This window comes from Canis lupus, chromosome 23, assembly GCF_011100685.1.
Source record: "Canis lupus familiaris isolate Mischka breed German Shepherd chromosome 23, alternate assembly UU_Cfam_GSD_1.0, whole genome shotgun sequence".
Taxonomy (NCBI): Eukaryota; Metazoa; Chordata; class Mammalia; order Carnivora; family Canidae; genus Canis; species Canis lupus.
Window position 1 is genome coordinate 28,181,306 of NC_049244.1, and position 26,198 is coordinate 28,207,503.

Consider the following 26,198-nt stretch of genomic DNA (forward strand, 5'->3'; position numbering starts at 1 on the left):
GAGTTCTGGATCTAGGTGACCAGAGAAGCAGGAAAGGAGGAGTCAAAATGCCTTCAAGGACCCTGGTTTGGACAAGCTAAGTTGTGAACACTTGAGCTTGAGGTGACAGGTGGAACATTCCTGTGGAGGTTTCCAGTGGGTAATTTAATTGTAAATATCAAAAGTTCCTAGGCGGGCTGGGATGTCCACTATAATACTCATTAGCAGTATATGACTGTTTAAATTCCAATGAGTGAACATGAAAAATTCTGTTCTTCAGTTGTCCTAGTCACATTTCATGTGCTCAGTATCCATGTAAGGCTAGTTGCTACCGTATTGGGCAATGCAAATATAGAACATTTCTATTACTGTAGAAAGTTCTGTTGGAACTAGACCTAACTATGCTAGGTCATGAGAGTTTTCCCATTGCTCAGCCTCACTACAGATAATCCTAACCTTAGGCTTAAAACTGTATTGAGGACTGCTTCAGAAGTCTGGCTAAGAGAGAGGAACATGGATCATTTTGTCTGATTGATTTTCTTGCCTCCAAAACACACATTTGACATTTTAACATCATTATAAAACCTTCCTACAAGCTAACTCAGAAGCTCATTTTATTTTTTTCAGGGCAGTCCAGGTTCCAGAGGCCCCCCTGGGGGATATGGAGAGAAGGGCTTCCCAGGAGATCCTGTAAGTTACTTGGGTCTAATTGGCTCTGAATTATGTAGTTGCTCCAAGTTCCCATCTCCTTTATCTTTGTTTCCTGCTAACTCATAGGCAAAGGCTGGTCTTGAGAGTCAGGGTAGGAGGTGTTGACTGAGACTTCGTTGCTTGGGAAAAAAATCTGTGTGCATCTGATCTTGGCTGAATATATTGGAAATTTGGAGCTGGGAACTAAGGTTCCATCCTAATCATCCTTAATGTTATGTTGAGACTTTCAAGTTTCTTTTGGGGGAGAAATTTTCATGATTTTGCTTATTGGGCGTCTAAACTTACAGAGTCCCTATGTGCAGACTTGATTAAAAGGGAACCTTGTTATACCTCTAAGGAAGTGTTGTAAACATGTTTGGACTAGTGCATCAGTGAAGCTGCCAATACAGAGAAGAGAAAATCATCATCACTTCGGCAGGCAGTCTTTAGCAAGCACTCTTATCACTTCATCTGTCACCAAACTCTCTTCAAACTTGGGAAAATATTTCCATTTCTTTCAAAATTGTATGAACTTCAAATATGGAGAATTTTCTCTCACCCCTCCTCACTTAACCTGAATTAGCTCACTACTTGAACATTGTTCCATGGTATTTGAAAAAAAAAAAAAAAAAAGCACTGATATTTCTTGGTTCTAAAATACTTTTGAAATCTTCCTCTAGGGTAATCCAGGACAAAACAGTAACATCAAAGGACAAAAGGGCTCCAAAGGAGAACAAGGAAGACAAGTAATTGGATCTGTTTTATATACATAGATTCTATAGATCTATTTACAATGTATGAATGATTAATTCTGTTACTGAGCTGAGACTTTCATAAATTCTAAATTAATTATTTAGTAAAATATGTAACCCTTCTATAATTTGTAGGTTACACTTCTATCAATAAAATTACTAGGTTTCTGGCAGGTGATAGTATATGGGGAAACTGATAATCAGCAGTACATGTTGATATATCATTTTCCTCTTTAAAAGATATATACTCAGTAGTGTTGATATGCAGAAAGATTCTAGCATGACACATTTGTTCTGCTGTTTTAATAGTACCTATTAGGGTTTCTATGCTAATGGAGTTATTCCGAATCTTTTGCCTTAACATTTTGGGGAACCAATTGTATTTCTAGGGTAGAACTGGACAGAAAGGGATACCAGGTGATCCTAATTCCAGAGGAAGTAGGGTAAGTATTTTCATGAACATTTATTTTCCCCTTTGTATCACTTAAAGTTGCCACAGAGGCATTCACAATACTTGCCGCTGCAGAGTTGGCTGACCCAGGGCTGATACATTGGTACTACTGTCATTTGGGCCCAGACAATGTTATGAGGGACTATCATGTGCTTTATAGGATGTTTCAGAGCATCCCATTCTCCACCCACTAGATGTCAGTAGCACTCACTCCCCCCAAGTTGTGACAGACAAAAATATCTGCACATTTTGCCAAATGTCTGGGGTGAGGGTAGTGAGGAGTGAAGACAGATGGTGGCGGTGGGGGTTTGGGGGTGGGGAAAATTACTCCTTGTTGAAAACCTCTGTAACAGTCTGCCTTCCTCTTTCCACCTTCCAGAAGCTTTTGAATGTCTTTGGAGAGAGTGCCTTTAACATGAAAGCCCTCCTCCAGTAGCTTAGCACCTTTGGGCTTCTATAAAAATATGAATTGGGTAAATATACTCTCTTTCTCTTCAAATGTCTCCAATAGGAAAGAAGAGTCACAGGTAAATTCTTCCCAAATAAATCAAAACACTGGTGACTAGAGCCAAACCTGTAGCAACCTCAAGGCCCCTGGGCGTCTTTATAGCATCTTTTGTGATATCAAGCCTAAAACAGGGATATGGGATCTCCTCTTCTTTTTAAGGAACAACCAAAAAATCACTTTTCTTTTTGTGGATGGCTGAAGTGAGAGGGGACATTTCCAACGTGTTAGAAACCCTTTTACCATGCACTAAGAACGGAGATTATAAAAAGACAATAATGCAGAGCATCCTAGATTTGGCCCTGAGCTTTGTTCAAGAAGGAACTGAAAGTGCTTGGCTTCCTTTTCTATTATAGACTTGGAGTCTTCTCATCACTTTGACGGCTGTGGCTGATTGCCTTTCTCTCTGGAATAGATAGCAGAGAAATGTGTTTTAATTCCTCTTGCCTTTATTTATCTTGAATCATAGAACTTAAGGGATAGGATCTACAGTCAGATGGCTTAGGCTTGCTGGTGCTTCTGGTAAAAATTCTCTGGGACTTTGCCCTCTTCTCCACACAAGAGAATTAAAATTAACCAGAGGAAGCAGGAAAGCAGCAAGATGTACTACATGCAATAAAATTTAAAGATAAATAGATATTTTTGTTGGTTTAAGAGAAAATGCTCTTAGTTTGAGATAGCTTTATATCTGTCACCATCAATCAAGCACTTTTTGAAAGAGATGCTAGGGATGAGGTTGGGGATTACTACTTGGATAAACCAGCCAATGACTTTAAGTCACTTCAGACACAGCAGGCTCTCAGCCTTCTTCTCCCATCTTCACCTACTTTCTTGCCCAGCTCCTACCTTTGTAACTTCTTTTCATCTGAATTGAACAAGGCAATGCCTGAGTGGCTCAGTGGTTGAGCATCTGCCTTTGGCTCAGGTCATGATCCCAGGGTCCTGGGATCGAGTGCCGCATTGAGCTCCTTGTAGGGAGCTTGCTTCTCCCTCTGCCTGTGTCTCTGCCCCTGCCCCCCCCCCCCGCCCCGTGTGTCTCTCATGAATAAATAAATAAAATCTTTTTTTTTAAAAAAAGGTAATGTAAATATAAAAGAGCACCAAGATTTTCTACCTCTTCCTTACCTTTCCAGTGAAGACCAGAATTCTCTATAAGGGTCAGAAGATCTTAAGTAGATGACAGATTTGAAGAACGCAGGCAAGCATAAGACACTGCCTCCTGTGTGATAGAATTCCAACTTAGGCAAGTGAATTGTACTAGCTGTTGCCCAAACAGTGGATTGATGTGCTCAGAACCAGAACACTGGAAACAACATTCCAGACCTCTTGTTTTTAGCCTGCCACACACAAGTACTTACTAATAATTGTGTTTATACTTTTATAGAGTTCATTTTGTGCCAAGTCCTGATCAGATCACTTTCAAATATTAAATCCTCATAACAAGCCTACTAGATAGATACTGTTATTATATCCATTTTATGGATGAAACTAATCAAGGACCCTTGGGCAACTTGCCCAGGATCAGGATAGGTACCAAGTGGCAGAACGGGAGTTTGAACCCAGACCTACTTACTCCAGAGTCTGGGGTCCTAACCTTCTGGCTAAGGCTTTTTGCCCAACTGCCCTATGCCACACAGGCTTTAAAGGTCAGCGTCAAGTCAAGAGAGCCTGACTTCTAGGGATTCCTGGGTGGCTCAGCGGTTGGGCACCTGCCTTCGGCTCAGGTCGTGATCCTGGGTTTCGGGATTGAGTCCCATATCAGGCTCCCTGTGAGGAGCCTGCGTCTCCCTCTTCCTGTGTCTCTGCCTCTCCCTCTCTCTCTCTCTCTCTCTCTCTCTCAGTCTGTGTCTCTCATGAATAAATAAATCTTTATTTTTTTAAATATTTTTAAAAAGATTTTATTTATTTATTCATGAGAGACAGAGAGAGAGAAAGAGAGGCAAAGAAACAGGCTGAGGGAGAAGCAGGCTCCATGCAGGGAGCCTGACATGGGACTCAATCCCAGGTCTCCAGGATCATGCCCTGGGCTGAAGGTGGTGCTAAACCACTGAGCCACCTGGGGTTCACTAAATAAATCTTAAAAAAAAAAAAAAAAAAAAAGCAAAGCACCTGACTTCTAAAGACACATCCCTAACATATTGTTTGTATGTAGAATAAATGTTCTTTTGTCTTTTTTAAAGATTTTATTTATTTATTCATGATAGACAGAGAGAGAGAGAGAGAGAGAGAGAGAGAGGCAGAGACACACGCAGAGGGAGAAGCAGGCTCCACGCAGGGATCCCGGGTCTCCAGGATCACACCCTGGGCTCAAGGCAGGCGCTAAACCACTGAGCCACCCAGGGATTCCCTCTTTTGTCTTTTTTAATGGAATTATGACATCACAGGGTAACGGTGGCCTCAACATCTGTTTGCTGTTTTTTCACTGCTTTTTTATTAGTCACATAAGGGTACAAACAGCTGCCAAGGTACAAGGGGTAACTTCTCCCAAAGGGCATTTGCATTTTGAAAGGAGAGCCCCTGAATCAGGGCTAGAACCCCAGTGGAGGAATTCCAATCATCAGCTAACCTGGGAGAGATGATACTTGGTCAGGTAATTCATTTGAAGGAATTCCAGAAGGTAGGCAGTTGAAAGAAAACTGATTCTGAAATAATGCCCATGACTACCTTTCTGATGCATGAATAGAATTTTTTAAAAGTCTTTGTCTTATTGCTAAAGTAATCGTAGTTGTTTATCACAACACAAAGTAAATTAATGGTTGAGATGTTCCCAAGCTCACTCAAAGGGGCAGGGATGAGGGGGGCACACGGGTACAGATTTTATTGTTGCTGTTTAGGAAGGAAGTTAGGGTGTGGGGTCTGAATCATCCTCCTGATTGTTCTCTGGAAAGGACAGAGCGTGGCAAAGCAGCCACGAGGGGGAGGGCCTGAGCTGGCAAAATGGAAATCACCTCTGGTTAAGTGTAGACAGATTTCTGCCTCCGGAGGATCAGCCGTTTCTCAGATAAGCACACAGTGCTGTTGGAACACTGTATGGATGGAGCAGACCCCATCAGCCACTTCCTTCCTGTAGAATTCCATGGACAAGCCAACAAAAATATCTATTTTCCTTTAAAATTTATTGCATGGGGAAGCCTGAGTGGCTCAGCGGTTTAGTGCCGCCTTCAGCCCAAGGCCTGATCCTGGAGACCTGGGATCGAGTCCCACGTCGGGCTCCCTGCATGGAGCCTGCCTCTCCCTCTGCCTGTGTCTCTGCCTCTCTCTCTCTCTCTCTCTCTCTCTCTCTCTGTGTCTCTCATGAATAAATAAATAAAATCTTTAAAAAAATAAAATAAAATAAAATAAAATAAAATTTATTGCATGTAGTACATCTTGTTGCTTTCCTGCTTCCTCTGGTTAATTTTAATTCTCTTGTGTGGAGAAGAGGCCAAAACTTCCATGGGCCCATGTGAAGCCCTGAATCTAACAATTTTTACTCTCCTCTAAGATACGTTCAGGGCGTAGTATACAGAAAGATGATTGGACACAGCTTGTTCTCCTGTAGGAAGCCTCTGATTAGCAGGCAGTGCTTTGTGGGATTTGCTGAAGAGGGAAAGAGGCAAGACAGGTTCTTCAGAATGATCTGATTTCCCAAACAGCCTCCCAAATAATTGTCAGAGATTGTTCGACTGGAGCTGGATCTGTAATGACTTTCACACTGGCTTTCAATCAATCCCCCAAATGTTAGCCTGTAATGAAATGCCCAGGGTGAAAACTTGTCTTTGGAAAGTGCCTCAGGGAAGCCATTTCTGTGAGCTACTCATTACTTATGTCTGTCAGAGAATGAAACAGGCTGGTTTGCCTCTAAAGGCCCCTCCATCTGGATACATACACAACCCTAACACTTTTGCCTTTTCTGTTCCAGGGAAGGGAAGGCCGAAGGGGGTCCCCAGGGGCCTTGGTAAGTACCCTATTCTTTCTGCCCTCCATGGTAGATGGTTCCAAGGAGATTCCTCATATGCCGATGGCACTGGGAATGTAAGAGCATTTGACAGGGACTTTGTAGGAAGTGCAGAACATTAGGCATGGCCCCACCAAAGCTGGGCAACACAAGGGCCCCTCAGTTCAGCTGCTAGGAACTCGACAGGCCTGACCTAAGGCAGAGCCCCCTTCACGGACACCTCATAGACAAGAGGACCTGAGGGCCATTTGACTGCTTTTCACATGCACGCAAGGAATCGACTGCATGAGAGTGAAATTCTTTACTAGAGTCAGAAATAATCTTGTATTCATTTTTCAGTATGGAAATGAATAAAATCCTAGGCAAAGTAAAGGGGGAGCCAAGATTCAGTCAAAATAGTACCCGTGTACTATGTATTACGGCCCTAGACAGTATAAAGGGAGAATCTGTATGGAAACTGTGTAGAGAAAGTGTTAACACTGAAAATTCATTCATTAGGGGGAGCCGGGAAATCCTGGACCTCAAGGTACCCAGGGAGCTGATGGATTACAAGGCCCACAGGTACGTTGAAGAATTTCATAAATATTCATAAATAATGCTGAGTTATTCGGATGGGGAGCCTGTGGGTAGTTCTGTATAAAAACAAATAACTGAGAAGTGTTTAATATGCTCTTGCTCTCCTCCATGGTTCATGCTTCTGGAATTCTACATTTCCCATCATGGGAGAGTGATTTCGCTCCATCAAACCTGCTCCTGTTTTGCATTTTCCTCCATTGAATAGAGGAAATGGATGCTCTTGTGTTCACCTAGTATTGTATCAATTTGTTAGTAATGAATTATTAAGGCCTTAATATAATATTAGTAATCAGTATCAGGATCAACAGATTGGTTTTCCCTAACCGAAGCCCTGCACACAGATCCCACAAAGGAAAGTTAGGAATTGGAAATTGTTATTCAACTCATCTAAAGCTAATTCACAGGGAGTGAGTGTGCTTTTAGGATATTACTGATAGGGCTTTACTTGAGCCATTTTTTTTCTTGGTCATACCATTACTGATATGGACATTGGAGTCAGGATATCTCTGTCTTTCATGTTAGAAAGATGCTGGGGTCATCCCTAGATAATGGCTTTGTAACACATGGTATTTAGTTATCTTATGGAACTCACTTTAAGCCACAACTTGTCTGGAAGGTGTGCATAGCCCTAAGACCTTCTCAAGAATTCATTTTTCTTTTAGCAAGTTTCAGATGATTCACACTAAGGTGGAATTTGCTTTCTCTTGAGGGTTCCAAGGTCCCTGAATCAAGCCACCAGCTAGCAAATCCTTTAAATTGAATAACCATGGAACTAGCCTAGATCCATCCCCAGGCTTTGTAGGGAGAGGGGTGATATTACCTCGGCTACTCCGGGGTCCCTTTGATACTTAGAGAGTGAACCAAGGCTAGTCCAGTGGATGCAGCCACCATTTTGCACTGGCAGCCGGGGTCATTTTATAGCTGGTGCTTTGATGGTGGGAAAACTACTAACACTTCTAGTTTTTTCTTCCATGTGAGAGATCTATACGAGAACCATGTTTGATGGTAAATATAGTAGAAAATATGATTAAATTCCCTTGCTAAAATGTCCTTTTGTGTTAACTTGAAACAAATTTTCTCTCTATTTTACACATTGATGATGAGCATTCTGGCCCAGGTAACCTGCCCCAACAAAGGAATCCATCTGACTGTTGTTTACGTCTTACTTCCTTCTTCTAAGGGTTTTATTTCTTCTTTTGGTCTCCTATCCATTTCTTCCTGTCAGAGGGGATGGAGTCTTAGACCCAGGGAAGGATTCCTTGATAAGATCTATGCCATTGAGTCGGGGTCTCCTCGCCATTCCTATTGTAAGATATGCTTAAACTCAGATTTAAAGGTCTACTTGAAGGATTGGAACAGTGCTTTTCTGTGGACGTGTTTCAAAAGTATATTTTCATTGCTTCACTGCACTATGTTTCTTTTGTTATCACCAAAGGGATTAAATGGAATTCCTGGCAGGAAAGGAGAGAAGGGAAGCGAGGGGCATAAAGGACCTCAGGTAAGTGACTCAGGAACCTTAGAGTCAGCCATCTCCAGTGAGACCATTTCCTCTTATTTCAAAAACATTGTAATATATAGTTTATTTTTATGTTATCTACATATGGGGCATTTTATTTTTCAATCAACTTGGGTCAAAAAATTGGGGACAAATTTTTAACATAGCCTTGATTCCTTGCATGTCTCTTAAGCCATCCTCTCTCTACTTCACTGGAGGTTTACTGAGAGGGCACAGACCCATCACATCAGCCTGAGGAAAGCATTTAGAAGAATATGAATCTTGCTGACTTGCGGACATTTCAAAACCTGATACACTATTCAGGTTTTTCTGACTTTAAAAAATCTAGCTGTGTCATGTGTATCTCCATCGATGGTAGATATTTGAAATTGAGTCTACAAAGATGCCTCGCTACCCAAATTGATTTGATTCCTCAGTTCAGCTTTGAATTCACCCTCTGAATCTCTTTGGTCCTTGAGTTTCTGGCAGTGAGTAATAAGAGTTGGGATGGTGAGGGAGTCCTATGAAAAATGTTCTGAATTTGTTCACTTCTTTAGCTCTCCATAGCAAGACTCAGAAGGCAAGGAATACATGTGTTTGCCCAGTTATTATTGTAGCATGTTTGTGGAAGATATCTTTGGCCATTTGCATACTGGGACTGAAACACATTCTGTTTTGGATGTACGCATGGTGCAGTGCACACACATGGCAATGTCTTGTTCTCACAAAATCAGTTCATCACAACAAATTTGCTGCATTTAGAAATAACATTTGTCATGACAAGAGCACCTTTTTTTATTTCTCACTAAGGCCCCATATGAACTAGTGGAATCCCTGCTTATGCAGACTTGTGGTCTTCTAATCGGGTCTATACCCTGAGTCACCTGCTTTGAGTGCAGATGTCTCTCTCCCCTGGGTAGCTGGGTCTCTAATTAAGGAGGCATCAAGGAGCTGTTGAAGGGCAGCCTGGGTGGCTCAGTGGTTTAGCACCACCTTCAGCCCAAGTCCTGATCTTGGAGACTCTGATCGAGTCCCACTTCGGGCTCCCTGCAGGGAGCCTGCTTCTCCTGCCTGTGTCTCCGCCTCTCTCTCTCTCTCTCTCTCTCTCTGTCTCTCATGAATAAACAAATTGTTTTTAAAATCTTAAAAAAAAAAAAAAGGAGCTTTTGGAAATGACATGAAGAAAGCAAACCTAATCTAATGCCTTTTCTAAGAATTCCTACAGTGACAACATATGTGTCTCCCAATTTCATTCAGGGCTCTTCTGGGCCAGTGGGAGCTAAAGGGAATGTTGGAAGTCCTGGGCCTCCAGGGAAAAAAGTAAGTGTTATCTCTTTAAGATTTCAAATACTGAGAAAAAAGTACCTCCCTTCTTTTCTTGATTTCCATGTTAATTCCTCACGTGATCTAGACACCATCAACCACCTACCGGCTTTCTGCTGATTCATTCTTTCCCTTCCATTGAGGAAAGAATTTCTAACTGCTTATCTCTTCCCTGAAACTGCTCCATTTCACAAAGAGACACAGTGATCTCAAACATCATAAAATAACTTGAAAAATCTCTTCACTTCCCGATTTCCTGAATGCATGAATATATGTGATGGCAGAGTCTGACAGGGAGAGAAAGGGTGTCCAGACTGAAATCTATTTGTGCATACAGTTCTCTAATTCACCCTACTGTCTCTGAAGTGGCTCTGTTGGAGAAAGTCAGACAGCAGACTATTGGTCCATTCAGAATCCCACTCACCTGCTTAAAACCTTTCAGTGGCTCTCTTCTCCAGCTTGGTGAACCTGGCACCTGTGCAGTCACCCTGGGGCTGAGCTCAGAAAGAAGGGCCTCATGCTTGATTTAATGCTCTGCTTTCACCATCTTGAAACTCTTAGTTCGATTTTACTGATCTTGAGCTTTTCTTGTCTCACTTACTAGGGAGAATCTGGAATTCTTGGAGATCCAGGGCCAATGGGGCAAGCTGGACAGAGAGGAAGACAGGTATGAGGTTTTAGGAACCTTGCTTTTTTGCTATTCTAAAGACTCAGTTCTGTGGCAAAGAGAGGGGGACTGATGCCATCAGCCTAAACACCTGCGGTATTGAGAGGTATTTTAGGACCTCCTAAGAAGATACTGGGACATCCTCCCACGCCCTGCAGCTCTCATTCTACAGCTAGTGTGTCTGTTAAAGCCAGTGGAAAAGGGGGCATGCAGAGAGGATAATGGATAAGTTACAGTAGGATATTTCAATATTTTCACAACCAGTATGGCCATATATATGCATGTCAGCTGAAAAATAGCACTGCCCATTTCTCTCCCTGTCTTGCAAATCTCTAGGGCAGCAACAAGAAGAGGGGAGTAGAGCCAAGAAATGAGCCATCTGTTCTAGTAACTTTGGCTGTACCAGCATATCTGTCCATGGAGCAGCCAATATAGGATATTTTTTCATTTCTTTTCAAAAATAATGTTTATTATAAATGTTATATAGAGATATTGTAGAAAAATGACTAGGCATAGAAGATGAGAAATGGGGAAGAAAAATTACCCATAATCTCACTCTTGACATATTTCTTATTAACATCCTAGAGATACCAAAAAAAATTACTCCATTTTCCCCTCTTAAAAGTGTATCATGATTATATTTCTGTTATTATATTTCCCCCTAAGCGTTATTTTTAATAGCTTCAAAATAGCCTACTGAATATGTATACCTTAGTTCATTTGACCAACCTCTTGCTATTGAATACCTGATTTATTTTCAATTTTTTACTGCCATAAACAGCACAGCAATGAACATTCTTGAATCTAAATTTTTAGACAAAATCATAATTTCTATGTAGAAATTTCTAGAAGTAGCATAACTGGTTCAAAGAATGTATGCCTATTTAAGTAAAGTTGAACTCTTTTACAAAGTGCCCTCAGGAATATTCAAATGAAAAAAAAAATGAAAAAAAAAAGGAATATTCAAATGATGTATGTACCATGTGTTATGCAGGAGAAGGCACGCTTCGGGGCATCCACACCCATAGTGGGTTTGTCACTTTCTTTTTTTTTTATCTTTACCAGTTTTATTAACAAAAAATATTATCTCATCACTATTTCAAATTGCATTTCTTTGGTTATTAGTGAAGATGACATTTTTCCATATGTCTATCAGCCATTTGCAATTCTTCTTTGGGGAAATTCCTTATCTATGCCCTTTGAATCAGCTCCTAATATTCCAGGGAAGTAACTGCTACTGACTCCTTTGGTCCTGACTGAGGCATTCCTCTGCCCCCACAGTGTTTGCGGAGTAGAGCTGGCCAAAGTACCAGGCAGGGTACATACCAGGAAATGAGGAGAACTTAGCAATGTGCATGGCCCTAGAGTTCAAGGTCACTGATAAGGCCCCCCTACCTGGAAGTCCCCAGTGCTTCTCTTCTGATACCAGCATAGATTGCGGCTAAGTTTCACTTTTGAGAGATTAAAATGAACTGATATTTTCACAGGGAGATGATGGCATCCCAGGCTATGGTCATATGGGAAGAAAGGGCGTAAAGGTAAATATGGAAAGCAATTATTTCTTTAATTGATGGAACAATTGATGCAATAAGTAATACAAGAAGAAACAATCATACTGCAGAAATGGTCTATTGATTTATTTATGTTTTCTGCTGCAAATTGTAGGGCCCAAGAGGATTCACTGGAGATATGGGGCAAAAGGTACTGTACGTATGACTTTCTTTCGAAATGACCATGACCTTGGGGCCTGCATGGCCCAGTGGTTGAGCATCTGCCTTTGGCTCAGGTCATGATCCCAGTTTCCTGGGATTGAGTCCCATGTCAGGCTCCCCACAGGGAATCTGCTTCTCCCTCTGCCTATGTCTCTGCCTCTCTCTCTGAATAAATAAATAAAATCTTCAAAAAAAATTTTCCATGATCTTAACTTTCTACTTGAGAATTAAGATTAAAGAAAAAACAAAACAAAACAAAACAAAAAGCAGGGCAATCGTTTTGCCAGGGCTTCACCAACAAAGGACCATACTTAACTACTATGGATCTTTAAATTGGAAAAGATTGTCCTGTCCTTCATGGCTGGATATCCCTGGTCTTGAAACTCTACCTCTATACATCCTCTCAAGTTTAGTCCTTCTGTCCTCTTGATTTCTCTGCCTCAGGGAGTCTCATTCCAAACTCTTGGCTTCTGCTATTGCTATCTGTTCTTTATCATTGTAGCCTTCACTGCCCTTCACCTGGAAGGTGACAACAGTCTTCTCATTGGTCTCCACTTCCACCTTCTCACTGCATCGGTTAGTCCCAAACACCACTGTCACTCGGTATCTTCCACAGTGTAACCTACTCATGTTCCTCTCCGGAGCAGTTTTCAGAATTCCTCGTTGCCTCCCAGATTGAAATCCACCTCCATGCTCTACAACCAGACATACCTTCCATTTCAGTCCGAGTGGGTCCTGTTATGTCTGTTCTTATACACTGGAATTCTGGGATAAGATTTCCTTTTTTTTTTTTTTTAACGTGTCCTATCTAGAAGAGTGTCTTCCTAATAGTTGGTGCTCAAATTAAAATACAAAATATGGATTACAAAAAATTGAATGTCTAAACAAATCAAATCAACTATAGGAAAACAGTCAATTTTTGAATCCTCTTAAAAGTGCTTTTAGGGACACCTGGGTGGCTCAGTGGTTGAGGGTCTGCCTTTGGCTTAGGGCATGATCCAGGAGTTCTGGGATAGAGTCCCACACTGGGCTCCCTGCAGAGAGCCTGCTTCTCCCTTTGCCCATGTCTCTGCCTCTCTCTCTGTATCTCTCATGAATAAATAAATAAAATCTTTTTAAAAAATGCTTTTAATGGATGAATTACCAGAAGAGATTCTTTCTTTAGCTAAAGAAGAGTGCAAAAAGGAACTATATAAAAAACTATTAGGATAAGAGTTCTCATTATAGAACACCAATTTTCTAATAAAGGGAGAAAATTTGCATATTTCAATTTAGGGATAAATGTGAAATTAGTTTTTTGATAAACAGGTGCTAAAATTCATTTCTCACCAATATCAGAGTAAATTTTTTTAACCTTCAGCTTTTTCAGAAATGATTCATGAATTTAGGAAGTAATTAATGATTTAGTATTTTCTGTAGTTAATACTCCATATGTTTTCTCTAATACTCATATGTTTTTCAAGGATTTTTTTCTTTAGATACTTTTAGTAACTGATTGGGTAGCCATTGCCTTGATATTTATGCATAAATATTTGTATTCTTAGAAAATTAAAAATAGTTTGGGGAATATTTAAGTGTATTGATGACTTTGTTCCAAGAGACAGGAGAAGTTGACATTTACTGTTTAATATATAGTATAGTTATAAGATCAATTCAATATTATATTAGAGAAAATTATTTTTATTCTTTCATAGTAAATATTTTAATATCTTGATTTCTTATATCTGAATTTTTAGGGTGATGTTGGTGATCCTGGAGTTCCTGGAGGTCCTGGACCCAAAGGATATAGGGGATTAACAGTAAGTAACCTATAATTGCAGAAATAATAGATGTTTCCTTGGAAGACTCTGGCTTTTGTGTTGTAATAATAAATGTGGATTATTGATCTAACCTAGGGCCACTGAAATGCTATTCCCTGACTGTGTGACCTTCACCACACCTTTTCAGGGTCTCTATTTCTATAACATGAGACTTGAACTTGACACCAAAGATCACTTTCAGCTCTAAAATTCTCTATGGTTCCATGAATCTGAACTATTTTAAAGATTTATAGATTGATAACTGGCTGTTCCAAGAACTGTCAGTGCCTTTAGTATTTTCTAAGACACATTAAAGCCCAGAATATTAACCCTGAATGGAAATGCAGCGGACTTCTTCCCACTGTGTCCCTGAGAGTTTTCTGACAATTCCACTACCCATAACCAAGGTCATCTAGGGTATTCATTTTAAGGAAGGCTGTTGAGATCTTCTAATTATCATAGAGTAGAATGTTACAGTTTTTTTAAAAAACAAAACGCTGAGCCAAGCATCTTTTCATTTTGAAGTGTGGGTATGATATCAGTGGTCATTATCAGCATGAAAGAAATGCAATTCACCAGATATTTTCCATCTGGCTGGATAAATTTCATTAGCATCCGTATCCATCACCCAGAAGCATGAGAATGGCACCACCCACCCATATCCTTTTATGTATGGGGAGAATTATTTTTTGTATTTGATCCTTTGCAGATGGGAGGTTTTTAATTAGATCTCTGTGTGCCCTAGTATATTTGTTTGTTTGTTTGTTTGTTTGTTTTTTTAGTACCAATCCTAGTTTATGACTAATTTACATTCCAATGCACAACCAGTGCCAGAGCAAAGTATGTCACTAAATGGAGAGGCTAAGAGGGAAATGGATGTTTTCCAATGGTTAAGAATGGCTATTTATATTATAAGTAAGGCATTTACTTGACTTCAATTAATAGTTGCTTTCTTTAAAAACATTTTTTTTCTAAGGAGTGCCTGGATGGCTCCATGGGTTAAGTGTCCGGCTCTTGATTTCAGCTCAGGTCATGATCTCAGGGTTTTGGGATCAAGCCCCACATCGGGCCTGTGCTCAGCCTGGAGTCTGCTTGAAATTCTCTCTCTTCCTCTCCCCCTACCCCTACCCCTGCTCATGGGGCTCTCTAGATAAATAAATAAAATCCTTAAAAAATGTTTTTTAATTGTAAAGTCTCATTAAAACTGAGAGAGTTCGATAGACAGTGTAAAAACTAAATCATGTTCCTATCTGCAGCTCACTGTTGGCCGGAAAGGTGAGGAGGGATCTCCAGGACCCCCAGGCCCTCCTGGACGAAGAGTAAGTACACCATGAGAACTAAGTAGCCTATACTGGTCTCTAGGATGTTCCCTGGAAGGGGTACAGAATTTAAAGTCAGACCGCTGGGTTCAAGTCCAAATTCTGCTTCTTGCTAGCTGTGTGCCCTTGGGCCAGTCACCTGGTCTCTCAGTTTACTTCCAAAATGGAGACGACATATCCTGTCCTACCACCTCAGAAGGTAGCTGAAGATCAGGTTCTCAAATGTGAGCACTCTTTGTGAATGATAAAGCTCAATGCAAATATTAGCTGTTACTGGTTTTTTTGTTTGTTTGTTTGTTTTTGCTAAAGCTTAAAAATAGGGATGGGAAAGCATAAGCTTCATAAAGGTGTCCTGGCAAAGTTCCATCATGCATGACAAGTTGGTGGTTTCCCAAATCACTCTTGTTGCCTTCCCATCTTCAAAATGTAGACTCCAGAGAGATTTGGAAATATAACTGCAGCTTCCCGCTATGCTTCCACTGCAAGAGAAATGTCACCTCTGGAAGCATTCCCAGGCAGAGTCAGGCACATCTCCCAGTGATGAAACATCCATATCTCTATTTTAGTGCCTCTCATGTTATCATAATGATTTATTTACACACCTCTCTCCCCTGATGAGCATAATCGGGTAAGAACTAAAAGTTGCCAACACCTGGGTTTGTGTAGGAGGTGCAGGAAGCATTGTATACAGTGTGGAGAAACAGTTTATCTTGTTTTGTGCATTCTGAATGTTTTATGACTACCTGCAGGGGTTCTTTGACTTGGGATCTTCTAGAGAAAACTAAAGCATGGATGTTTTGTGGATGACAATAGAATGAGAGTCAACTGGCTGTAAAGGATACTCTAATACATCCTTTTTCTTTAACATTAAGGAACTAGTGAATATGTAGCCTCCTGGGTGAGAACCTAGTCTCTGAGTCATACTGATCTGGTCTGGATTTCTCTCCTTTCCAGATTCTGGAGCTCCTATGTGGGGGTCCTGCATCTTCCCAGCCTAGTGCTTGGCACTACTGGTCCACTAGAGTATGGTTTCACTGTCTTGAGCTTGCTGGTCTGCCAGAACACAGCTTCTCTGACTTGGACCCTGCTGGTCTGCTGGAATCAGATTAGCTTCTTTGTCTTGAGCTCTCAATCCTCAGCCTCTGTTTAAGAGCTTGCTCAAATTCTTCTCCAACTCTGTCCTTTAGGACAGATGCTCTGAGCTCTGATCCTCTGTAAGATGTGGGCTGCTTATCTATTTATTAGTCAGAAACTTCCTCTCTCTGTTTAAATGTCTGTGCATTCTTTTCTGTCTTCTGCAATAGCCTACAAAAGGAAGGATGAAACTCTGCATCTCTTAGTGAGACATGTAATTTCCTGATTCTGGTCAGGAAGAACCTGGGCTCCCAGTGGGTAGAATTATAGATGCCACACTTCTGGATAGCACCAGCAGCACACAATGGGCCATCTCAGCATTCAGCAGACATTTAACTGTTTATTAGGTGGATTGATGCATGGATGGTTGGATGGATGGATGGATGGATGGATGGATGGATGGATGGATCAACGGATGGATTGATAGATGATGGTTAGATGTACAGATGACCCAGCTGTCATTCAGAATAGGGGTTCTTAGACTGACATCCCTGGTTGAGCTTCTGAGGCCAGTGAAATTGTATGAGTGTAAGCTTGTAATAGCATTTTCTGGAGCCAGCATACTAGCATTCACCAGCTGCCCAAAGAGACCTATGTGCATTGAACATGTTAAGAACCGCTGCCAAGGAGAAGGCTGATCCTGATAAAGGAAGTAATAAGGGGAAAAGAGAAAATTTCAAGCTGTGAAAAAAAGCATTGCCATTTTTTTTAGGAAGCTTCCTTGATTCATTTCAGGCAATTATGTGTACTCCTTTGTTTATAACCTCTCACATTTATGAGCTTACTCTTTGGTGTAATGCTCTTCTTTTGTGTAATGCCTATTTTGCCCTGTAAAATGTCTCTGGTTCTTTCACATATGTAGAGGTTGTATGCTACCACCTGCATTTTAAATGGCTTGATTTGTAATACATCTGTACCTCTGAATTCTCAATAAATTCCTCTCCTTGTGGCATGCTTTGGGAAGCCTGTTGTTTACATTTCAAGTTTTCTCATGAGAAGTACCTTCTAAGTGTTATATCTTTAGTACAAACATCTTTAAAAAATACTTTTGGGGCACCTGGGTGGCTCAGTGGTTGAGCATCTGCCCTTGGGACAGGTCATGATCACAGAGTCCTGGGATCAAGTCCCACTCAGGCTCCCTGCAGGGAGCCTGTTTCTCCCTCTACCTATGTCTCTGCCTCTTTCTCTCTGTATCTCTCATAAATAAATAAAATCTTTAAAAAGAAAAAAGAAAGAAATACTTGTTTCTTTACTTTTCACCTACAAAAGTAATTCAGTTCACTCTGAGCAGACATTAGCTTAACTGATCTAACACTGAAACAAAGAAGTTTGCACCTTGATTAAGTAGGGATATAGCATTGTAATCTACCAGTTCAGGAATAATTTAATTGCTCTCTGCCAGCTGTGTTTTTAAGAATGAAGGTTTTTTTTCTTTACTCTTGTTCTGTCACTCAAATTTACATACCAATAACTTGCTCTGGTTTTGTTTTCCTAGGGCATGAAAGGCATGGCAGGGAAGCCTGTATATTCTGTACGTATTCCTTATTCACAAATGAAAACCTAACCAGTCCAATAGCAAATAAATATGGCAACTCAGAGGTCGCTGTGCTCATGTTTCTGTTCTCTTTTTCTTTTTTTATTTACAGCAATGTGATCTGATCCAGTTCATGCGGGACCATAGTCGTGAGTATCTGTGTGTCATGGAACAAGGGAGTCGGTGTATTGGTGAGGGCCCTTAGGAGATGTGGTGTGGGTATGCAGAATCAGTAAACTGAATCCACTGGTGGCATGCGTCCTCTACAACAGGCTTGTCCCAAGTACTTGCTGTAGGAACAGCTCACATCAAAGGTGGGAAGGAAAAGGGTATAAGTAAAAGACTCATGAAGTGTGATTCATATATGAAAGAAAATGTGCTTATGGGAAACAATTAGAAACCAACTCAAAAGTTGTGTGAATTAGCTCTCATGAATACAACAATTTTGTACAAAGGTCTGTGAGGGATAGTGTTAAAGGGATGAGCGTGGGGATTTCAGTTGAGTTAGTTACTGAGTCAATGAAGTCTCCTTGGATGGGATTACTTGAGTCCAGTTATAGGAAAGTGATGGGGAGAGGCAAGAGAATAATTTCAGAAGAGGAATAAAGCAGGAGTCAACAGATTGTCTTTGGTTATGAAGAAGGGAAATGAGGTAGAAAAAGCCAAGTGATTTCATTTGTGAAAACTTATCCCAAGGACATAAAGTAAAAGAAAGAAAAATGATAGGCAAATAAGTTGTTGAAATATTATTCATTAGAACAAAGTGAATGAATATACCTTTAGACTGTTTGCACTTAGAGACTAGTTAGGCTATGGTGTATCATCTTCTGATCAAATACCAAGCAGATGTTTTTTTTAAGATTCAATCAGAGTATGAATAATACTGTCATTAAAAGGAGAAAATTATATTGGATCCTTAGGATTTTTACATATAGGTAAATATGTACATAAAATAAGTTCTAGAAGCAAAAGTAGAGAAATGTAACAACTTACTTTATTAGAATGGTAGAGTTTTAGGTGATTTGTCTTTTTTCATGCTTCCATTTTGACTTATAATGAGGCTTATACAATCACAATCAGAAGAATGTAAGATGGGAAAACTGGAGAGACCTAACCTAAGGAGACTGGATAACAATGTAGGCATTGCAAGTGTGAGGCAAGAAAGAACAACAACAAAAACAAGTTTGAGGTATGTGTAAGGCCAGAGCAGGAGAGGCTTAGTGCCACTGTGGAAGAGAAGGCAGGAGGAACTGGGAAAGAGAATCTCTTGGTAGGAAAATAGGATGACTCTAAACATTTTAGAGGCAGGGAAATGCTGTGTGGGCCCTAAATTAAATGATCAGCAGGCAGCTAAATAAATGGACTGAAATAAAAGTGAGGGTCAAGAAAGGAGACTGGGATGTTGAAGTCATTTCACTCCTTAAGGTCACAGGGATAAGTGAGGTCCTAAGGATGTGAAATACAGAAAAGGAAACAGAAAGCCAAAGGATGAACCCAGGAAGACATCTTAGCAGAAAAAGTGGAGCCAAAGGACAGCAGTGGCATTACAGAGATGAGAAAGTCCCACAAATATGGGGAATTTGAAAAGAAGCAAGAAAAGGCCAATGGACAGAAGATTCAAAGGGAAGAGACTTAGAGGGAAAGACATTGCTCAAGAAATAGACAGGCTCTCCAGCACCCAGAGGAAGTGAGAACCAGGGTCTGGGGCCCCAGGTGCAGGGCATAGGACAGAGGGAAAACCATTGTAGGGGAAGGAAGTTCTCAGGAAATCAACAAGTATCTTCCCAAGGAAGAATGAAGGATGAGGAAGTGGTGAGGGAGATAAACACTGGCCTGTTGAGGATTAGGGATTTGAAGACAGTTTTCCAACCCTGAATGAAAGGAGTTAGCTGGGAAATTAGGGGGCCAGGGGAATGTGGGTTCTGTGACCAGACAGGGTGCTGATTGATAAGAACAAAACTCCAGAATGCAGAACCCGGATGGAATTTGGGTGACATGTCTTTAGAGCTAATTCAGAGGGCCTCATTTTATAGGTGCTTTCATGGAGGCCCTGTGGGGTTGGGCTCCTGGTCTAACACGTTTGCTCTTCAGTCCTATAACACTGCACTAAGGCCAGTGACTGAGACCCTACCCCCAGAATAAAACAAGAGCTCTAGGGAGCTGAGAGGAATGTGGAGTAGAGGTGGTTGTGTTAGGAGTCAGTTGGACATGTAGGTAGTCAGGGCCAGGGTCTCCAACAAGAAAACAGGGAGTTAGAACAGCTAAGGGGAAAACTCACTAGCATCCTGTTTTACAGCTTAGCATCCTGTCTAGCAGCTTCTGCAGAAGTGACTTTCACAAAACATCTCGAAACAAAACAATTAGCCCTAAAACATTGGTCACTTTCACCAGTTGAAGCAGTTAAGTCTTCAAATGTCAGCCCAAAAGACCATCAACATGTGATCAGTAACCAGATAGGTAAATAGGTGCATGATCAAAGCCCTGATTGGCACACCTTAGGAGCCGATCCATCAGTTGTAAATAAAATAGGAGGACCCAAATGATTAGAATTTTGGAAGGAGGGGGCATAAGTAAAGAAGATTTTTAGGAAAAATAAACATACTAAAAGAGATCAAGTAGTTTCCCCTGATGTCAAGCAGCTTTGTCACACTGAAACCCAGACAGAGGTGTCTGTTTCTAGAGCCTGTGTTTCTAGCCTCACAGCTGGGTTGAAGGTTAACAAATGTAGGTTCTCAGAGAAAAAGGGATCCTTTGCAGCCCTTGAGATGCAGAGAAGGCTGTGGGTTCTGAGTCCCATCTGTGGTGGTTAGCATCTCAGCAGCCACAGTGTTAAAACAATCAAAAGGTGTTAATAGGGGTGACATGAGAAAGCATGAGCTGTGGGACAGCAGGGTGGAGGCTAGGTTGTTGCCAGTGCTAATAAAATATTTTATTATATCAGAGTGACTCATTTGCTTTTTAAGAACTGAGAAAAATGAGCAAGGAAACTGTCAGGCCAGTGCTTTCTAAAGATTTACCAACATCTCCCTCTGATTGGTCCCCTGCTTACAGAGTAAATCACTTAGAAAAACCAGATGCTGTTTTGCTCAGGAGAAATCCTTGGGGGCTTTCCCTCCTCTCTCTAGATAGGATATCACTCAAACACAGGAGCTGTATTTTTTAGCAAAGACCAAGTTTATTTGGAAAACCCCATATTTCTGCAGGAAAAGAGAGGTTCCCAAGGTGTTCATCTGGGAGGAAAATAAGCCCTCATATTTTAGCCTTGCCTTGCTGAATGACTCTCAAGGCTGTAGGAAGAGAGACAAAACAAATCGAATTTGAGCTATCTTGCCTTTTAATCAGAGGCTCATCTATTCTGCTTCTAAAACAAGTGATCAGTGTTTCAGATTTCAACTGGGATTGTGCTGAAGTCTGCTGGTCATGGCTCACAAGGACAGAAGGTCAGGAAGGTTCACCCATTAATAAAATTCTGTGTACGTGTTCCCCAGGCCTCCAACCTTGGCTTCCTATAATTTAGGAATTAGCCTTATTTGCAAGTAGGGTCAAATAAAATATTAAGCTTTGCTGAAATTTTGTTCTGGGGGATTATTTTTAGCCTGTGTGCCAAAATGTAACAGACTCTTCTCTCTCTTTCTCTCTCTTTTTTAATAGCCTGTTGGAAAGGTGAGTATTCTTACAATACTGTGATTCTTGCTGAAGTAATTAACTGCATTCTGACAAGACCAATTTGAAAGAAACTCTCAGTCCCATGGAAGAAAGGACTTCTTCCTTCTATGCAGACACGGCCATCTTGGGATTATAATTGTCAATATCATGCTTCTACCTGATTGTGAAATAGTGACACCCAGCCCTAAGCCCCTTTACACTGTTGTGCTTTCTACGTCCTATCTCCATTCACAATTCAGTTTCTTTATGGAATAGGCCCTCTTTGCTGGGGAATTCAGGAATGGGGCTCTGAATGACCCCATTTTCTTGCTCTTTGCTGACCCTATGGACAATGGCTTCTTGGATGGGTGATGTTTCCTTTCCTGTCTCTGACCCCCACACTCATCATTCATCTCACCAAGTGCCTACCACTAATAAGCTGACCTTGCTGTGGATGGTCTTCTGGGGGCCTCGACCACAGTGGGTGTCACATAGCACCTTAGGTGTCTTGGACTCCATTGCCTCTGAAGCCAGTTGTCAACATCAAGAACTCCTGGTCTTCCAGAAGCCTGCTGTAGTAGACCCATAGAGACCTATCCCAAAAGTTTGAGCTTATCCTAAAGTTTGGCATCATTAATTTCAATTCTGAAAAATAAACAAACAAACAAACAAAAAAACCCCACCAAAAACCCTTTTACATGTAAGTGCCCAATAAAACTTAATTGGATTTGAATTACATTTATCAGGTATCCTGCTGGGCACTAGGAAAAGGAAAAAATAAATAGAAACTGGTTCTGCTTTCTGGGAAAATCTGTAGCAATAGGTCAGTTTTGAAGATACTTACCTATCACTTCTTCAAAAATTTTTAGTACTAGGGCTAAGATGGAAAAAATACTTAATTTTTCATATTTTGTTGTTCATCATTAGCTTTGATATTTTTTCTTCACTGTAAAATTCCTCAATTCAAAATATCTCTAAATCAACCCTTCCTCTCCTATTGCTGAGAACAGTGGTTTGGGGTGTGGGATATTTAGAGTTAGATGTGCTTTGGGAGTTAGCCAGATTGAGAATAGTAGAGCAGCCTCTGTATATGGGAGTGTTTGTTTTTTAAAATAATCCCTTTTTCTCTTCCTGTGTTCAGACTTTAATAGCACTTTGAAAAGTTAGGTTTGATACATAGGTCAATCCCTGTGAGATTCCTAAAGTTCAATCATCAGAAGACAATTGCAGACAGCTCCGTTTTTATAACAGCTCATTACAAGCCTGCTGTGGTCCTGCTGCGCCCTTCTTCCAGCCGCCCTTGCTTTCATTTAACAGCTAGCTTCCATGGGGGCCCCTTTCTTGGGAAATAGCCTCTTTGTCCTCTGAATGCTTACAAAGAATAATAGTCACTCTGTACCTTTCCATGGAGTGATCCTCCCCAGCGTAGATTCCTTGAGGGCAGGCTTGAATTTGGGTCATCTTTGCATGTATCTCAGTGTACATCACCCTGCATGTCACCCTGCATGCTACTCAGTGAATTATTTTTTGCATAAGTGGATGAAAATATTCTATCATTATTAGTAGATCATTTCTGAAGATTTTTAAAGACTGTAAACTTTCAAAACCCTCAATAAGCCATAATATCCTTTTATTCATTTCTTAATTTACTTAGAGTAAAACTCATTTTTTTGCGTGTGAGTTCAGTTTCATCACCTGCAAAGATTCACGTAACTACCACCACAATCAAGATTCAGAGCTGTTCTAGCAGCACAGATACTCCCCTCAATTTCTTTTAAATAGCAGACTGATTGAGGGCTGTGAAGTCTGAGCGTCATACCACCACATATGAATGCTCTAGACTTCTACAACACCTTCACACGAACAAAGCATTACTTGTGCCTACCTCTAGTTCTAGAGCCAAAGGCAACACCTGCAGCTCCCTTTGGTGTGAACCAGCCTCAACCCTGGAGTAAAAGGAAGGGGAAGGACTTTTGATCAGTGAAATAACTTCATACTTCTGCTTTTTATGTTTGCAGAAAAGTGTCCAGTGTACCCAACGGAGCTGGTATTTGCCCTGGACCAGTCCAACAGTGTCTCTGAACAGAGATTTAATGAAATGAGGGACATCATCACGTCCATCGTCAATGACCTTAACATCAGGGAAAGTAACTGCCCTGTGGGAGCAAGAGTTGTTGTGGTTTCCTATGACACAGGCACCAGCTACCTCATCCGCTGGTCAGACTACCATAGCAAGAAGCAGCTCCTCCAGCTTATTTCCCAAATAAAATATCGACCCCCCACAGAAGCCCAAGACATTGGTAATGCAATGAGGTTTGTGGCCCGGAACATTTTCAAGCGCACATACGGGGGAGCCAATGTGAGGAAAGTTGCTGTGTTTTTCAGCAGTGGACAAGCAGCCAGTCAGTCATCCATCATCACAGCCACCATGGAATTTAATGCCCTAGATATCAGTCCGGCAGTCTTTGCTTTTAGTGAAAGGATTTTCCTTGAGGCTTTTGAGGTATGAACTTCTCTTGGCAACTTCTTTATGTTTAACATAGTGGTACTGTTAAGGATAGTAGGCAGTGGGGGGGGAGGGGGGCAGGATATGTGGTCTCTTGACCCCATCTGCAATTTTCCCAGCTATATTGTTGCCAAAGTCCATGAAATCCAATGTCTAATAACAACAGTAGTCAGTAATAATAGCAGCCCATTTGCTCAGCTCCTACTGTGTGCCAGGCACTGTCCCTAGAATTTTATATACATACTCATAACCCACTGCTGAAGTGAATGTTGTTATCCCTATTTAAAAAAATAGGGAAACTGAGGCCCAGAGAGTTTGAGTGACTTCTCCAATTTTGTACAGCTAATAAATGACTAAATCAAAATTTGAACTAAGGTTTTTCTGATTGAAGGGGACTTAAATATGGTACTCTATCAGCCCCCTGCCCCCTGCAGATCAGGTGTTTCTAACACCTGTCCTCTGCTTGCTATATCTCATTGAATAGCTGGTTTTCACTTATGATAGATGAAGTTTAGGAGATCTTTGAACCCCTAATGTTGTATAAAACATTTAATGTAAATGAACATATGAACACAAGAGAGGCGTCTGCCTTTGGCTCAGGGCATGATCTCAGAGTCCCAGGATTGAGTCCCGCATTGGGCTCCCTGCAGGGAGCCTGCTTCTCTTCCATCTGCCTGTGTCTCTGCCTCTCTGTGTCTCTCATGAATAAAATAAATAAAATCTTAAAAAAAAAAAAAGAACACAAGAGAGGTTTGGATCAACAGATTCTTATGGGAGTCTATATTTCCTCCTCTCCCCCCAAAACTGAAGAATTTCTCCATCTACTGTTTTACTGTTTTTAAATGTATTCAGATTAGCCATGAACTACATGCTCCTGGAGCTGGGTAAAGCTATTGTGTTGTCCAAGAGATTACAAAGGTCTAAATATATACACAAATACATATCTTTCTACTGTAAAAAATAAAATCAAAATGGAAGCCCTTTATGACACGAAGAGAATCAATCTGCTCATGACACATCCAAGAAGTTTTTGGATATAGGAGCCACAGGGAAAGTCACAATATAAACTGATAAAAAGGATTGTAGGAAGTCAAAGTTTTGTCTACAAAAATGACTACCTCCCAACATACTAGATTATTTACTTATTTGTTGTATTATGGTATATGTCCCTATTGCACTAGACTATAAGGTAGAGATTTTATCTGCTTTGTTCATTTCTGTATCTCCAGCATCTAGAATACTACCTATAACATTATAGGCATTCAATAAATATGTATTGAATGAATGAATGAGTGAATGGATGAATGAAGAGCATATGGTTTATTCCTGTGAACAAACTTCCTTGATTTACCAAGGCAGCATTTAGTCTTTCTATGGGAGACAAACAAGGTCAAATACAAAATAATACCCAAAGCATCCAATTTCATAAAAAAAATAGTAAGGAATGTAGTAAATACTTTTTGACTAAAAGGCTGGAGTAATTATAAGTATTTTCAAATGCTCACTCAGTGTTTTACAGAAAAACAGGGTGTAACTTTTCTAACCCTTTACCTTCCCAAGGAAGAAGGGGGAAAAGCATAAATATCCCTGTGGATTGAGAGATACCGTCATCACCACCCAGGAATGATAGGTTTCTTTCATTGTAATAAAGGTATCTGCTTTCCATGGTGCCTCACACAGAGTAAATGGCCAATAAGTAGTTATTGACTCACTGAATGAATGAGTGAATTAAGAATAAATGAATGGGGATCCCTGGGTGGCACAGCGGTTTAGCGCCTGCCTTTGGCCCAGGGCGCGATCCTGGAGACCCGGAATCGAATCCCACGTTGGGCTCCCGGTGCATGGAGCCTGCTTCTCCCTCTGCCTGTGTCTCTGCCTCTCTCTCTCTCTGTGTGACTATCATAAAAAAAAAAAAAGAATAAATGAATGCCCTATATTGTACCTCTCAGTAAGTATTGAAGCAAGAAAAGCAACCAAGAGACAGACGAAATGAGACTGTGTGCTACCAAGAATTTTGAATAGACTTAGTATCTTTTGTCTACTATCTTTGGAAATAAACTTTTAAATTAGAATTTGTGACTGAGGAAATCTACTTGACATCTGAAAGATGTACCTTCTTCTAAATAGGATTATCGGGGGTGGAAATAGTTGGGATCACTGCTTAAAGAAGCCAA

At 40.8% G+C, this 26,198-nt stretch overlaps 1 protein-coding gene and 1 long non-coding RNA gene across 13 annotated transcripts in view; one reads left to right on the plus strand and one right to left on the minus strand.

Moving 5' to 3' along the window:
* LOC111091930 overlaps window positions 1–3,657 on the minus strand; it is a 32,732-nt gene extending 29,075 nt beyond the window's left edge. For all 6 annotated transcript variants that reach the window (XR_005377017.1, XR_005377015.1, XR_005377016.1 and 3 more), the window contains exon 1: window positions 3,503–3,657. This is a non-coding gene — a long non-coding RNA (uncharacterized LOC111091930). The remainder of the gene's footprint in view (window positions 1–3,502) is intronic.
* The window catches only part of COL6A5 (collagen type VI alpha 5 chain), a 129,523-nt gene that overhangs the window by 72,372 nt on the left and 30,953 nt on the right, over window positions 1–26,198 (plus strand). For all 7 annotated transcript variants that reach the window (XM_038570812.1, XM_038570813.1, XM_038570814.1 and 4 more), the window contains exons 18-33: window positions 607–669; window positions 1,350–1,415; window positions 1,811–1,864; window positions 6,279–6,314; window positions 6,813–6,875; window positions 8,326–8,388; window positions 9,643–9,705; window positions 10,313–10,375; window positions 11,863–11,913; window positions 12,041–12,076; window positions 13,824–13,886; window positions 15,143–15,205; window positions 17,835–17,870; window positions 17,986–18,022; window positions 21,525–21,536; window positions 23,537–24,021. In XM_038570812.1, the coding sequence (XP_038426740.1) occupies window positions 607–669; window positions 1,350–1,415; window positions 1,811–1,864; window positions 6,279–6,314; window positions 6,813–6,875; window positions 8,326–8,388; window positions 9,643–9,705; window positions 10,313–10,375; window positions 11,863–11,913; window positions 12,041–12,076; window positions 13,824–13,886; window positions 15,143–15,205; window positions 17,835–17,870; window positions 17,986–18,022; window positions 21,525–21,536; window positions 23,537–24,021 (1,254 nt within the window). The remainder of the gene's footprint in view (window positions 1–606; window positions 670–1,349; window positions 1,416–1,810; window positions 1,865–6,278; window positions 6,315–6,812; window positions 6,876–8,325; window positions 8,389–9,642; window positions 9,706–10,312; window positions 10,376–11,862; window positions 11,914–12,040; window positions 12,077–13,823; window positions 13,887–15,142; window positions 15,206–17,834; window positions 17,871–17,985; window positions 18,023–21,524; window positions 21,537–23,536; window positions 24,022–26,198) is intronic.